The following is a 17,500-nucleotide window of genomic DNA, read 5'->3' on the forward strand; positions in this document are numbered from 1 at the left end:
ATGTTGAAATGATGATTTTTCAATGTTGAAAAGATGATTTTTCAATGTTGAAATGATGATTTTTCAATGTTGGAATGATGATTTTTCAATGTTGAAATGATGATTTTTCAATGTTGAAAGATGATTTTTCAATGTTGAAATGATGATTTTTCAATGTTGGAATTATGATTTTTCAATGTTGAAATGATGATTTTTCAATGTTGAAAAGATGATTTTTCATTGTTGAAAACATGATTTTTCAATGTTAAAATGAGGATTTTTCAATGTTGGAAAGATGATTTTTCAATGTTGGAAAGATGATTTTTCAATGTTGAAAAGATGATTTTTCAATGTTGGAAAGATGATTTTTCAATGTTGGAAAGATGATTTTTCAATGTTGAAAAGACAATTTTTCAATGTTGGAATGATGATTTTTCAATGTTGAAATATATATATATATATATATATTTATATATTTATTTATTTTACTTTTTTTAATCCGTCCTGTCCTTTCCCGAATTACTTTAGAAAAGATAAGTTTTGTTATTAAAAAAAGGAAAGATTTTGAATCAAGAATCGATTCTGAATCAATTAAAAAATCAAAACTCGGTTTAAAAAAATCAATAAAATGTATTATTGTTATTAAATATATATTTTTTAATCTGTCCTGTCTTTTCTCGGTTTACTTTAGAAAAGAGAAGTTTTGTTATGAAAAATATTGATTTTGAATCAGGGATCGTTTTGAATCGAGAATCGATTCTGAATCGAATCGTTACTCCCAAGAATGGAATGGAATGGTGTGGTTGGTACTCAAAGATTCACAGCCCTACTTCCTATCCAACTGTGACTTTTGTTTAGAGTGCTTCTGGTTCTGGTTCTGGTTCTGGTTCTGGTTCTGGTCCCCGCCTCCTGGCCTCACCTGCATGCCGCCGCTGGGCTTCTTGTGGTTGAGCAGCAGCTCCACGGCGCCCACCACCTCCTTGCGGATGGCGTGCAGCAGGGCGTCGCCCACGTAGACGTTGAAGGCGAGCAGCAGCTCGATGATCTCCAGGTTCTCGTTCTCGATGGCGATGAGCAGCGCCGTGCGGCCCAGCGGGTCGATGCAGTTGATGTTGATCTTGAAGTAGATCTCCGCCTCCTGCAATGTTGAAAAGACCATTTTTCAATTTTGAAAAGATTATTTTTCAATGTTGAAATGAACATTTTTCAATGTTGAAAAGACAGTTTTTCATTGTTGAAAAGATGATTTTTCAATGTTGAAAAGATGTTTTTTCAATGTTGAAAAGATGATTTTTCAATGTTGAAAAGACTATTTTTCAATGTTGAAATGATGATTTTTCAATGTTGAAAAGATGTTTTTTCAATGTTGTAAAGATGATTTTTCAATGTTGAAAAGACACTTTTTTTTTTTCAATGTTGAAATGATGTTTTTTCAATGTTGTAAAGATGATTTTTCAATGTTGAAAAGACACATTTTTTTTTTTCAATGTTGAAATGATGATTTTTCAATGTTTTGCAACATTGAAAAATCATCATTTCAACATTGAAAAATGATCTTTCAATGTTGAAGAGACGATTTTTCAATATTGGAGTGATGATTTTTTAATGTTGAAAAGACAATTTTTAAATGTTAAAATGAGGATTTTTCAATGTTAAAATGAGGATTTTTCAATGTTGGAAAGATGATTTTTCAATGTTGAAAAGATGATTTTTCAATGTTGAAAAGACAATTTTTCAATGTTGGAATGATGATTTTTCAATGTTGAAAAGATGATTTTTTAATGTTGAAATAATGTTTTGTCATTGTTGAAAAGATGATTTTTCAATGTTGAAAAGACGATTTTTTTTTTTCAATGTTGAAATGATGATTTTTCAATGTTGAAAAGATCATTTTTCAATGTTGAAATGATAACTTTTCAATGTTGGAATGATGATTTTTCAATGTTGAATAAACAATTTTTCAATGTTGAATAGACGATTTTTCAATATTGGAATGATGACAATTTTTATATGTTGGATTTGATGATTTTCAATGTTGAAAACCATTTTTCAATGTTAAAATGAGGATTTTTCAATGTTGAAAAGACAATTTTTCAATGTTGGAATGATGATTTTTCAATGTTGAAAAGATGATTTTTCAATGTTGAAATAATGTTTTGTCAATGTTCAAAAGATGATTTTTCAATGTTCAAAAGACGATTTTTTTTTCAATGTTGAAATGATGATTTTTCAATGTTGAAAAGATGATTTTTCAATGTTGAAATTATGATTTTTCAATGTTGAAAAGATGATTTTTCAATGTTGAAATGATGATTTTTCAATGTTGAAATGATGATTTTCAATGTTGAAAATACTATTTTTCAATGTTGAAATTATGATTTTTCAATGTTGAAAATACTATTTTTCAATGTTGAAATTACTATTTTTCAATGTTGAAATTATGATTTTTCAATGTTGAAATTATGATTTTTCAATGTTGAAATTATGATTTTTCAATGTTGAAATTATGATTTTTCAATGTTAAAAATACTATTTTTCAATGTTGAAATGATGATTTTTCAATGTTGAAATGATGATTTTTCAATGTTGAAATAATGCTTTGTCAATGTTCAAAAGATGATTTTTCAATGTTGAAAAGACGATTTTTTTTTTTCAATTTTGAAATGATGATTTTTCAATGTTGAAAAGATGATTTTTCAATGTTGAAATTATGATTTTTCAATGTTGGAATGATGATTTTTCAATGTTGAAAAGATGATTTTTCAATGTTGAAATTATGATTTTTCAATGTTGGAATGATGATTTTTCAATGTTGAAAAGATGATTTTTCAATGTTGAAATGATGATTTTTCAATGTTGAAATGATGATTTTTCAATGTTAAAATACTATTTTTCAATGTTGAAATTATGATTTTTCAATGTTGAAATGATGATTTTTCAATGTTGAAATGATGATTTTTCAATATTGAAAATACTATTTTTCAATGTTGAAATTATGATTTTTCAATGCTGAAATTATGATTTTTCAATGCTGAAATTATGATTTTTCAATGTTGAAAATACTATTTTTCAATGTTGAAAATACTATTTTTCAATGCTGAAATTATGATTTTTCAATGTTGAAAATACTATTTTTCAATGTTGAAAATACTATTTTTCAATGTTGAAATGATGATTTTTCAATGTTGAAATGATGATTTTCCAATGTTGAAAATACCATTTTTCAATGTTGAAATGATGATTTTTCAATGTTGAAAAGATGATTTTTCAAAGTTGAAAAGACAATTTTCCAATGTTGAAATTATGATTTTTCAATGTTGAAAATACTATTTTTCAATGTTGAAATGATGATTTTTCAATGTTGAAATGATGATTTTTCAATGTTGAAAAGATGATTTTTCAATGTTGAAATCATGATTTTTTTCAATGTTGAAAAGATGATTTTTCAATGTTGAAATTATGATTTTTCAATGCTGATAAGATGATATCTTTTTATGTTGAAATGAAGATTTTTCAATGTTGAAAAGACGATTTTTAAATGTTGGAATGATGATTTTTCAATGTTGAAATGATGATTTTTCAATGTTGGAAAGATGATTTTTCAATGTTGAAAAGACGATTTTTCAATGTTGAAATGATGATTTTTCAATGTTGAAAATACTATTTTTCAATGTTGAAATGATGATTTTTCAATGTTGAAAAGATGTTTTTTCAATGTTGTAAAGATGATTTTTCAATGTTGAAAAGACACTTTTTTTTTCAATCTTGAAATGATGATTTTTCAATGTTGAAAAGTTCATTTTTCAATGTTGAAATGATGATTTTTCAATGTTGGAATGATGATCTTTCAATGTTGAATAGACGATTTTTCAATATTGGAATGATGATTTTTTAATGTTGAAAAGACAATTTTGAAATGTTAAAATGAGGATTTTTCAATGTTAAAATAAGGATTTTTCAATGTTGGAATGATGATTTTTCAATGTTGAAAAGATGATTTTTCAATGTTGAAAAGACAATTTTTCAATGTTGGAAGGATGATTTTTCAATTTTGAAAAGATGATTTTTCAATGTTGAAAATACTATTTTTCAATGTTGAAATGATGATTTTTCAATGTTGAAAAGATGTTTTTTCAATGTTGAAATGATGATTTTTCAATGTTGAAAAGTTCATTTTTCAATGTTGAAATGATGATTTTTCAATGTTTTAATGATGATCTTTCAATGTTGAATAGACGATTTTTCAATGTTGGAATGATGATTTTTCAACGTTGAAATGATGATTTTTCAATGTTGAAAAGATGATTTTTCAAAGTTGAAAAGACGATTTTTCAATGTTGAAATGATGATTTTTTAATGTTGAAAATACTATTTTTCAATGTTGAAATTATGATTTTTCAATGTTGAAATGATGATTTTTCAATGTTGAAAGGATGATTTTTCAATGTTGAAAAGATGATTTTTCAATGTTGACAAAATGATTTTTCAATGTTGAATAGAGGATTTTTCAATGTTGAAATGATGATTTTTCAATGTTGAAAATACTATTTTTCAATGTTGAACTGATGATTTTTCAATGTTGAAATGATGATTTTTCAATGTTGAAATGATGATTTTTCAAAGTTGAAAAGACGATTTTTAGGCAAAATAGATCGAATACAATTATCTCCATTGTTAGCTGACTCTTGCTGGTGTTTATTTACGATTTAGAATGTGTGAAAATAAACTAAAAAGGTGTTCTTGTGTTACGTAAGGCAAAGAGCAGTTAGTGCGTTGCCAAGTCTATACTTGCAAAGCAACAATATCAGCAGAAGAAGAGATCATAAACAAGAACTCCGCAAAAGTAGTTCCTGGTAATTAAAGTTCCTGCAGGTTTTAGGGGGGTAACCGAGGGCGAGTCACTGAAAGTCCAAGAGTCTTCTTCATAGTGGCTGTCCTTAATAAAGTGGGCGGAGCTAATGAGGCTGACACACCTGCAGGGCCTGCTTGACGCTGGCATAGTCGCCCTTCTCCACGGCGCCCAGGTAGGTCTTCTCCAGCGCCGACAGCGCCGACTCGGACCGGACGATTCTCAGCGGGATGCGGTCCCGGTACGACGAGCTGTCCGAGCGCCGGTAGTACAGCTGTGACATCACCCGGCGTGGGGGGCGGCGACCCCGGTGCCAACACCTGTTAGCTGCCGGGCCAGGGGGCGTCGCCCTGAGAAGACACGGGGGAGGGGGGGGAAGGTGGTAGAGCTGTGTGGTGAACATCGTTAAGGTGCTAATGGGTTGACATTTCCTGTATATATAAAATGCTATATATATATGTATATATATATATATAGAATAGAATAGAATAGAAAGTACTTTATTGATCCCTGGGGGAAATTCGGCACCACAGTTCGCTCACAATAGACAAAAAACACTTTGGTATTTTTTACATGTGAATAATATAAATACAGTATTATATTGTATTATTATATATCTATTATACAGCATTATTCACATGTGAATAACATAAATACAGTCTATTATACAGCATTATTCACATGTGAATAACATAAATACAGTCTATTATACAGCATTATTCACATGTGAATAATATAAATACAGTCTATTATACAGCATTATTCACATGTGAATATTATAAGTACAGCGTATTATGCCGCATAATCACATGTGAATAATATAAATACAGTCTATTATACAGCATTATTCACATGTGAATAACATAAATACAGTCTATTATACAGCATTATTCACATGTGAATAATATAAATACAGTCTATTATACAGCATTATTCACATGTGAATAACATAAATACAGTCTATTATACAGCATTATTCACATGTGAATAACATAAATACAGTCTATTATACAGCATTATTCACATGTGAATAACATAAATACAGTCTATTATACAGCATTATTCACATGTGAATAACATAAATACAGTCTATTATACAGCATTATTCACATGTGAATAATATAAATACAGTCTATTATACAGCATTATTCACATGTGAATAACATAAATACAGTCTATTATACAGCATTATTCACATGTGAATAATATAAAAACAGTCTATTATACAGCATTATTCACATGTGAATAATATAGATACATTATACATTTAAGTACAGTCAAAAAGGAACATATGCATTATAGAGTCTGATATGTATGTATGTATGTATGTATGTATATGTATATATGTATGTATACATATATATATATATATATATATAAAAAATATGAACATGCAAACTCCACACAGAAAGATCCTGAGCCCGGGATTGAACCCAAGACTAATCAGGACCTTCGTATTGTGAGGGAGACGCACTAACCCCTCTCCCACCGAGCTGCCCTTCTTTTTATGTATTTATTCATTCATTCATTTTATATTAAATGTCTTGGTTTTTCCTCCCTCTGAAAATCCTATTAAATGTTTAACAAGCCATCCTATAATAATAAAACAGCTATTAATGTAACAATACAATAAAACAAATATATTTAATGATGTTTTTTTCATTATTTTAACAATAGGCTTATGTATATTACTTTATATAGATTCTACAAGAAACACAAAACTTAAAAAATAAATGATTTACAATTGCACACACAAGGTTTTGTGCAGCTTCACTCATTGTAAAGGAAGATAATGTGCTTCGTACACCTGCAGGACCGCAAGCGCACTAGGTGTGGTGAAATTTGAAATTTGAAATTTGTCCTCTGCATTTGACCCATCCCCTTGATCACCCCCTGGGATGTGAGGGGAGCAGTGGGCAGCAGCGGCGCTGCGCCCGGGAATAATTGTTGGTGATTTAACCCCCAATTCCAAGCCTTGATGCTGAGTGCCAAGCAGGGAAGAATGCTGGTATGAGCTTTTAAACATAACCCGTTAACTGCTGCCAATCAAATGGTGAATAAGATACTCTTTAGGGTTCATATGTTTGTAAATCTGACTGTGATGAAGTCAGTGCCTCACCAGTCATCAACCTCACCGCACGTCACTGGTATGAATACATATACATATATACTATATACGCTTTTAAAAGTTTCTAACGATATCCTCCTGTCAACAGATTCTGGTAAATATGTTGTCCTGGTGCTTTTAGATCTGTCTGCTGCGTTCATACTTGCCAACCTTGACACCTCCGAATTCAGGAGATTTTGAGGGGGGGGGGGGGGGGGGGGGTTGAGGTGGGCGGGGTCGGGGTGGGTGGAACGAGGAGTATATTTACAGCTAGAATTCACTGAAATTCAAGTATTTCTTATATATGTATATATAAATAAAATAAATACTTGACTTTCAGTGAATTCTAGCTATATATATATATATATATATATATATATATATATATATATATATATATATATATATATATATATTATTTATAAATATATATACATATAAATAAAAGAAATACTTGAATTGCAGTGTTCATTTATTTACACATATACACACACACTCCTCTACTCATTGTTGTATTTGAAAGTGCAATGCTTTGCAGCCAGTAGCACAGCAATTGAAGCAGCATAGGCATTGGCGTTGTTAGGCCTATTTTAGGGGGGCTCTAGCCCCCCTAAAATATTCCTAAGCCCCCCTAAATAATTTGGTGTTATATTTTAATTTACTTTTTTTTCTTTTCTTTTTTTTTTACAAATACATGCCGACATATTCATTATAAAGTGGCCCGAATATGAGTTTAAATAAATAATCATATAACCTGTGTCGGAGGCAGATATTTACATATATCCAAATTTTAGTGTTACTTATTTTCTTTCATAGTCATATTTGAAAACAGCTTGTGTTTTCCATTTATTCTCTTTCTGGTTCTCTGCAAGTAAACTGTGTGTGTTAACCTTGAATTCTTTGGAATGTGTTTTGACTAGAGAGAGGAGAGAGGAGAGAGGGTTTTGGGTTCGGGAAGACAGACCATTTTGGCGGCGCGATAGAATGTTCTATGCTGGACTGGTCTCAAATGTATACCTGCAAAGCTTTGCCAATATTTTACAAAATACCTATTCTGTCGCTGGTGGTTTTTCAACTCAGATTTAAGTGTCGTAAAGAGCTTGGGAGCGACTTGTGACTTGAATTCCCTGGCAGGAACAACTGGTCCAAAACGCAACAATATATATATATATATATATATATATATATATATATATATATATATATATATATATATATATATATATATATATATATGTCTTAATAAGGTTATCCAAAAAATAGTGCTCGATACCGTAGTAGAGCGCAATATATGTATGTGTGGGAAAAAAATCACAAGACTATTTCATCTCTACAGGCCTGTTTCATGAGGGGGGGTTCCCTCAATCATCAGGCGATTTTAATGGGAGCATTCACATACCATGGATTATATAGGGCACATACACCAGCCTGTACCCACCCACTCTGTGCCCTATATAATCCATGGTATGTGAATGCTCCCATTAAAATCTCCTGATGATAGAGGGTACCCCCCTCATGAAACAGGCCTGTAGAGATGAAATAGTCTTGTGATTTTTTTCCCACACATACATATATATATATATATGTCCTTACGTAACATCACCAGAATGATTGACAATTAGGAGGACCAATAGTCAACATGATCCACAACATCCTCTAGTACAGTGTTTTTCAACCTTTTTTGAACCAAGGCACATTTTTTTCATTAAAAAAAATACGGAGGCACACCACCAGCAGAAAAGGTTAAAAAATTCAACTACACCAGGTTGTCGTGCCTTATTTTGAGTTTGTTGTTGTTTCCTGTGTGTATTGCTTTAGTTCCTGTTTTGCGCTGTTATTTTGGTGACCCTTCCTGTTTTGTTGGTGTTCTCCTGTAGCAGCTTCACGCCTTCCTTTCCCTGCTTTGTTTTCGCAATCAAGACTATTGACGTTGTGCGTACGCTATCCTTCTTTTTGGGGACATTGTTGATTGTCATGTCATGTACGGGATGTGTTTTGTGGATGCCGTCTTTGCTCCACACGCTGTAAGTTTTTGCTGTCGTCCAGCAGTCTGTTTTTGTTGACTTTGTAGCCAGTTCAGTTTTGCTTTTGTTTTACATCGCCATCCCTATGCTTCAGTGCCTTTTCCTAGCGGGACTTGCCTTTTGTTTATTTTTGGTTTAAGCGTTACATACCTTTTTACCTGCACACTGTCTCCCGCTGTGCTCTGCCTACTGGGATCACGACAAACCATCCTCGACGAGTTCCGACTTCTACAGAGCAATGAACTACCTGCTGCCACTTGCTGATATGGAGTATTACGTGGTTACCCTGCCAAGCTCTACACAGCACAGGCACTAGACAACGGCACATTATTATGATTATTGATTTGCAAAAAAAGATTTTTTGGACCAATTAGGTGAAGTTGCATAATTTCCCACGGCACACCAGGCAATATATCACGGCACACTAGTGTGCCGCGGCACAGTGGTTGAAAATCACTGTTCTAGTATACCTTTAAATCTTTCATATATATATATATATATATATATTAAATAGAACTGCTCCTCAAGATCTGTCTCTCTTCATTGAGCCATAAATGCCATCTCTTAGGGTGCTAACACCGATAGCATCACGCTAACAGACACAGACAGGGGCCAAAGGTTGTAAAGATGTCACCGTGCGTTAGCTAGCTAATTGATTGACGGCAGCTACATTAGCGGTTGCCCTGGCAACCGTCGTAAAGGATGCTTCCAGCACTTTCTGTCCTCCCCTGTGGCAAAGTGTCCTAACAAGGCAACGTCTTCCATTAGAGGTGGTGGCATTTGGACGTGAAGCAAAGTCATTAACGTGGGCAGGAAAACCAGTGTGTGTGCGTGTGTCTGAGTGCGTGCGTGTGTTAGTGTGTACGTGTGTGTGCGCGTGTGTGTGAATGTGTAAGTGTGTGTGCGCATTGCAGTCGCCTTAAAAGGCAGCAAAGTGAAACATTGGTCCCAAGATGACACCATCAAAGTGACTTTTGTCCTGTACATGTCCATTTGTTGCTGCAGTGAGATGTATATATATATATATATATATATATATATATATATATATATATATATATATATATATATATATATATATATATATATATATATATATATATATATATATATATATATATATATATATATATATATGTATATATATATATATATATATATATATATATATATGTATATATATATATATATATATATGTATATATACATATATATATATATATATATATATATATGTATATATACACATATATATATATATATATAAATATATATATATAAATATATATATATATATATATACCATATATATATATATATATATATATATATATATATGTATATGTATATGTATATGTATATATATATATATACCGTATATATATATATATATATATATGTATATATATATATATATATATATATATATATATATATATATATATATAAATATATATATATATATATACAGGGGCGCCGAAAAGGGGGGGTAAAGGAGACGGATTCTAGGGGCCCATGATGGAGGGGGGCCCAGAGAGGCCCCTAATGATGATGAAATTATAATACAGAAAAAATAATGACACTGTGTTGGGGGCCCTGTAAAGATTCTTTTCATGGGGCCCAAAATCCCTAGCGGCGCCCCTGTATATATATATATATATATATATATATATATATATATATATATATATATATATATATATATATATATATAATGTAATGTAGCTGCTGCCAATCAAATGCTAGGTTCAAACACTGATGACATCTATTAAACAAGACAAGAAGCAAAGAATTAAACAGACAGAATTCAATTTGGCTCAATTTGAGGAGAGACGCTTGGACATCTGTACCCTTGTACAGTGTCATCACCATACTTGCCAACCCTCCCGGATTTTCCGGGAGACTCCCGAAATTCAGCGCCTCTCCCGAAAACCTCCCGGGACAAATTTTCTCCCAAAAATCTCCCGAAATTCAGGCGGAGCTGGAAGCCACGCCCCCTACAGCTCCATGCGGACCTGAGTGACGTGTCAACAGCCTGTATTCACTTCCGCTTTCCCACAATATAAACAGCGTGCCTGCCCAAACACGTTATAACTGTAGAATGATGGAGGGCGAGTTCTTGGTTCCTTATGTGGGTTTATTGTTAGGCAGTTTCATTAACGTCCTCCCAGCGCGGTAACAACACACAACAACAGCATTTCGTCAACCGTAAAGCAGTCCGTCTGCCGTAAACAGCAATATTGTTGTAAAATATTGAGTTGGAGGCAATAACCAGGCGAGGTGATGAAGTACGTCTCTTTACTGTAGACTTCAGAACAGACTCAACACACTTGACGTCAGGTGCGCAACACCACGTAAATTGTTGGCCAACCAAAAAGTAACCCCAGTACGCTATAGCCAACATTCACCAGGAGATGGCAACAGACAAACATAGATCACTCTATTACATTCCTCCCCTTTTAGAAATGTAGAAGTTACTCAAAATAAATAAACAACCCAACCAAAAAATGCAGCAGCTCAATTAAAAAACTGTACTTAAGCCACATTCTTTTTTTCTTCTTTTTTTTTTAGTACTGAACTCTTAACCCTCATTTGTAAACAATAACATGCTTATTATACAAACAGTATTTGTACACCTTTAACACAGATTTTTATACTGTCTTCAGAGATTCAGTTTTTTTGGTGGTACCTCGAAACCTTTCTGGGTACCTGCGAAAGGGTGTTCAGCATGGTTAGAAAAATAGTGACAGAGAATAGAACAAGGATGGACAATTCAACCCTTAACTCAACAATGAGTAGATGAGTGTTATGTGTGTGTATATGTCTAAATAAATGAACACTGAAATTCAAGTATTTCTTTTATTTATATATATATATATATATATATATATATATATATATATATATATAAAAATAAAATAAATAAATAAATAAATAAATATATATATAGCTAGAATTCACTGAATGTCAAATATTTCTTATATATATATGTATATATATATATATATATATATATATATATATATATATATATATATATATATATATATATACATATATATATATATATATATATATATATATATGTATATATATATATATATATATATATATATATATATATATATATATATATATATATATATATATATATATATATATATATATATATATATGAAATACTTGACTTGGTGAATTCTAGCTGTAAATATACTCCTCCCCTCTTAGCCACGCCCCCCGCCCCACCCCGACCACAACCCCACCCCACCCCCAGCCCCCACCTCCCGAAATCGGAGGTCTCAAGGTTGGCAAGTATGGTCATCACGCTCTGCCAAAAGATTGCACACCTCCTTCTTTTATTTGTACCTTCCCTGACCACATGGCCATAGCTGTTTCTAAAGGACAAAGGTCGTAAACAGTTCACAGAAAAGGTCAGTTCAGAAAAGAGGTCCGTAAAAACGTTCAAAAAGACTGTAAAACAGTTCAAAAAGAGGTGGTCTGGAAATTGGGCAGATCCTGCCTTCTCTCCGCTTTGTAGTCCTTGGGTTAAAACAATATCTTTCTGTTGATTACCATACATGAAAATTTGATGCTTGCAACATGTTTCAAAAAAGCTGGCACAAATGGCAAAAAAGAGTGAGAAAGTTGAGGAATGCTCATCAAACACTTATTTGGAACATCCCACAGGTTGAACAGGCTAATTGGGAACAGGTGGGTGCCATGATTGGGTATAAAAGCAGCTTCCGTGAAATACTCAGTCATTGACAAACGAGGACGGGGCGAGGGTCACCACTTTGTCAACAAATGCCTGAGCAAATTGTTTAAGAACAACATTTCTCAACCAGCTATTGCAAGGAATTTAGGGATTTCACCATCTACGCTCCGTAATATCATCAAAAGGTTCAGAGAATCTGGAGAAATCACTGCACGCAAGCCATGATATTACAGACCTTGGATCCCTCAGGTGGTACTGCATCAAAAAGCGACATCAGTGTGTAAAGGATATCACCACATGGGCTCAGGAACACTTCAGAAAACCACTGTCAGTAACTACAGTTGGTCGCTACATCTGTAAGTGCAAGTTAAAACTCTACTATGCAAAGCGAAAGCCATTTATCAACAACACCCAGAAACGCCGCCGGCTTCGCTGGGCCCGAGCTCATCTATGATGGACTGAAGTGTAAAAGTGTTCTGTGGTCTGATGAGTCCACATTTCAAATTGTTTTTGGAAACTGTGGACGTCGTGTCCTCCGGAACAAAGAGGAAAAGAACCATTCGGATTGTTCTAGGCACAAAGTGTAAAAGGCAGCATGTGTGATGGTATGGGGGTGTATTCGTGCCCAAGACATGGGTAACTTACACATCTGTGAAGGCACCATTAATGCTGAAAGGTACATACAGCTTTTGGAGCAACATATGTTGCCATCCAAGCAACGTTATCATGGACGCCCCTGCTTATTTCAGTGTCTGATGAGCATTCCTCAACTTTCTCAGTCTTTTTTGCCACCTGTTTTTATTTACCGTTAACACAACGTGACAACTTCACTGCTTTTGGCTTTTGTATTTTATTAATGTATAATCAATGTCTGGGAGTACTGCAGAGCACTTGATATTGTGTACAAAGTGTACAAACCTTCACTCATATATGCACTTGTGTCAAGGCTGGAAGCCATTATTCAAACTCTAAAGCAGTGTTTTTCAACCACTGTGCCGCGGCACAGTGTGCCGTGAGATTCAGTCTTGTGTGCCGTGGGGTAATATGTAATTTCACCTACTTGGGTTAAAAATATTTTTTGCAAAGCAGTAATTATAGTCTGTAAATGATGTGTTGTTGTTGAGTGTCGGTGCTGTCTAGAGCTCGGCAGAGTAACCGTGTAATACTCTTCCATATCAGTAGGTGGCAGTCGGTAGCTAATTGCTTTGTAGATGTCGGAAACAGCGGGAGGCAGCGTGCAGGTAAAAAGGTGTCTAATGCTTAAACCACAAAAAAACAAAAGGTGAGCGCCCCTAAGAAAAGGCATTGAAGCTTAGGGAAGGCTATGCAGAACGAAACTAAAACTGAACTGGCTACAAAGTAAACAAAAACAGAATGCTGGACGACAGCAAAGACTTGCTGTGGAGGAAAGACGGCGTCCACAAAGTACATCCGTACATGACATGACAATCAACAATGTCCCCACAAAGAAGGATAAAAACAACTGAAATATTATTGATTGCTAAAACAAAGCAGGTGTTTAAGGAAGACATGAAACTGCTACAGGAAAACACCAACAAAACAGGAAAAGCCACCAAAAATAGGAGCGCAAGACCAGAACTAAAATACTACACACAGGAAAACATCTAAAAACTCCAACTAAGTCACAGCGTGATGTGACAGGTGGTAACAGTATATGAGGGGCCGTTTCACTAGTGTGTATAAGAGTGTTTCAGTAGTGTGTATAAGAGTGCTTCAGTAGTGTGTTTAAGAGTGTTACCGTAGTGTGTATAAGAGTGTTTCCGTAGTGTGTATAAGAGTGTTTCCGTAGTGTGTATAAGAGTGTTTCCGTAGTGTGCATAAGAGTGTTTCCGTAGTGTGTATAAGAGTGTTTCTGTAGTGTGTATAAGAGTGCTTCAGTCGGGTGTATAAGAGTGTTTCAGTAGCGTGTAGAAGAGTGTTTCCGGAGTGTGTGTGAGAGAGTTTCAGTAGTGTGTGTGAGAGAGTTTTAGTAGTGTCGATCCATCCATCCATCCATTTTCTACCGCTTATTCCCTTGGGGTCGCGGGGGGCGCTGGAGCTTATCTCAGCTACGATCGGGCGGAAGGCGGGGTACACCCTGGACAAGTCGCCACCTCATCGCAGGGCCAACACAGATGGACAGACAACATTCTCACTCACATTCTCTCACACATTAGTAGTGTGTGAGAGAAAAACATTTCAGTTGTGTTTCAAGAATGTTTCTGTAGTGTGTATAAGAGTGTTTCAGTAGTGTGTATAAGAGTGTTTCCGTAGTGTGTATAAGAGTGTTTCCGTAGAGTGTATAAGAGTGTTTCTGTAGTGTGTATAAGAGTGTTTCAGTAGTGTGTATAAGAGTGTTTCCGTAGTGTGCATAAGAGTGTTTCCGTAGTGTGTATAAGAGTGTTTCCGTAGTGTGTATAAGAATGTTTCAGTAGGGTGTATAAGAGTGTTTCAGTAGTGTGTAGAAGAGTGTTTCCGGAGTGCGTGTGAGAGAGTTTCAGTAGTGTGTGTGAGAGAGTTTTAGTAGTGTGTGAGAGAAAAACATTTCAGTTGTGTTTCCGTAGTGTATAAGAGTGTTTCAGTAGTGTGTATAAGAGTGTTTCAGTAGTGTGTATAAAAGTGTTTCAGTAGTGTGTATAAGAGTGTTTCAGTAGTGTGTATAAGAGTGTTTCCGTAGTGTGTATAAGAGTGTTTCCGTAGTGTGTATAAGAGTGTTTCAGTAGTGTGTATAAGAGTGTTTCCGTAGTGTGTATAAGAGTGTTTCAGTAGTGTGTATAAGAGTGTTTCCGTAGTGTGCATAAGAGTTTTTCCGTAGTGTGTATAAGAGTGTTTCCGTAGTGTGTATAAGAGTGTTTCAGTAGGGTGTATAAGAGTGTTTCAGTAGTGTGTAGAAGAGTGTTTCCGGAGTGTGTGAGAGAGTTTCAGTAGTGTGTGTGAGAGAGTTTTAGTAGTGTGTGAGAGAAAAACATTTCAGTTGTGTTTCAAGAGTGTTTCAGTAGTGTGTATAAGAGTGTTTCAGTAGTGTGTATAAGAGTGTTTCCGTAGTGTGCATAAGAGTGTTTCCGTAGTGTGTATAAGAGTGTTTCCGTAGTGTGCATAAGAGTGTTTCCGTAGTGTGTATAAGAGTGTTTCAGTAGTGTGTATAAGAGTGTTTCCGTAGTGTGTATAAGAGTGTGTCCATAGTGTGCATAAGAGTGTTTCCGTAGAGTGTATAAGAGTGTTTTCGTAGTGTGTATAAGAGTGTTTCCGTAGTGTGCATAAGAGTGTTTCCGTAGTGTGTATAAGAGTGTTTCTGTAGTGTGTATAAGAGTGCTTCAGTCGGGTGTATAAGAGTGTTTCAGTAGCGTGTAGAAGAGTGTTTCCGGAGTGTGTGTGAGAGAGTTTCAGTAGTGTGTGTGAGAGAGTTTTAGTAGTGTCGATCCATCCATCCATCCATTTTCTACCGCTTATTCCCTTGGGGTCGCGGGGGGCGCTGGAGCTTATCTCAGCTACGATCGGGCGGAAGGCGGGGTACACCCTGGACAAGTCACCACCTCATCGCAGGGCCAACACAGATGGACAGACAACATTCTCACTCACATTCTCTCACACATTAGTAGTGTGTGAGAGAAAAACATTTCAGTGTTTCAAGAATGTTTCTGTAGTGTGTATAAGAGTGTTTCAGTAGTGTGTATAAGAGTGTTTCCGTAGTGTGTGTATAAGAGTGTTTCCGTAGTGTGTATAAGAGTGTTTCACTAGTGTGTATAAGAGTGTTTCAGTAGTGTGTATAAGAGTGTTTCAGTAGTGTGTATAAGACTGTTTCAGTATTGTGTGTGAGAGAGTTTCAGTAGTGTGTGAGAGTTTTAGTAGTGTGTGAGAGAAAAACATTTCAGTTGTTTATGTGAGAGTATTTCAGTAGTGTATGTAAGAGGTCATTCTGAATAATGTCCCTAACGGCCCCTCATAGCAGTACACCTACCATGAGACAAGAGCTACATTGATGCATGCTTGGTTATGGTTTGAATTCACATCCAACAATTGCGACGACGACTTTTTTACTGTCAACTGAGTTTAGTTTTTTAATGATTTCTGCCGGCGGTGTGGCTGGGGATTTTTTTCGACGCAAAAAAAATGTGCCTTGGCTCAAAAAAGGTTGAAAAACACTCTACAGAAGAACTTTGCTTCACTATACAAACTTTTGCATTTACAAACACTGTCCGAGAACCAATGAAGTTTGTAAATCGAGGCGCATGCCAATATTATTACGTCTTATTCCATTTCATTAGATCTAACATAATAGTGAGAGAGTCCAGTCCATAGTGGATCTAACATAATAGTGTGAGAGTCCAGTCCATAGTGGATCTAACATAATAGTGAGAGTCCAGTCCATAGTGGGTCTAACATAATAGTGTGAGAGTCCAGTCCATAGTGGGTCTAACATAATAGTGTGAGAGTCCAGTCCATAGTGGGTCTAACATAATAGTGTGAGAGTCCAGTCCATAGTGGGTCTAACATAATAGTGTGAGAGTCCAGTCCATAGTGGATCTAAAATAATAGTGAGAGTCCAGTCCATAGTGGATCTAACATAATAGTGAGAGAGTCCAGTCCATAGTGGATCTAACATAATAGTGAGAGTCCAGTCCATAGTGGGTCTAACATAATAGTGTGAGAGTCCAGTCCATAGTGGGTCTAACATAATAGTGTGAGAGTCCAGTCCATAGTGGATCTAAAATAATAGTGAGAGTCCAGTCCATAGTGGATCTAACATAATAGTGAGAGTCCAGTCCATAGTGGGTCTAACATAATAGTGTGAGAGTCCAGTCCATAGTGGATCTAACATAATAGTG

At 34.7% G+C, this 17,500-nt stretch overlaps 1 protein-coding gene across 1 annotated transcript in view; it reads right to left on the minus strand.

The window, feature by feature from the left end:
• Nucleotides 1-17,500, minus strand: part of LOC133577129 (short transient receptor potential channel 4-like) — a 100,799-nt gene that overhangs the window by 80,714 nt on the left and 2,585 nt on the right. The window contains exons 2-3 of the mRNA XM_061930711.2: nucleotides 4,953-5,178; nucleotides 899-1,117 (exon numbers count right to left, since the gene is read on the minus strand). Of these exons, the coding sequence (XP_061786695.1) occupies nucleotides 899-1,117; nucleotides 4,953-5,111 (378 nt within the window). The 5' untranslated portion in view covers nucleotides 5,112-5,178. The remainder of the gene's footprint in view (nucleotides 1-898; nucleotides 1,118-4,952; nucleotides 5,179-17,500) is intronic.

Source organism: Nerophis lumbriciformis, linkage group LG37 (genome assembly GCF_033978685.3).
Source record: "Nerophis lumbriciformis linkage group LG37, RoL_Nlum_v2.1, whole genome shotgun sequence".
Classification (NCBI taxonomy): Eukaryota; Metazoa; Chordata; class Actinopteri; order Syngnathiformes; family Syngnathidae; genus Nerophis; species Nerophis lumbriciformis.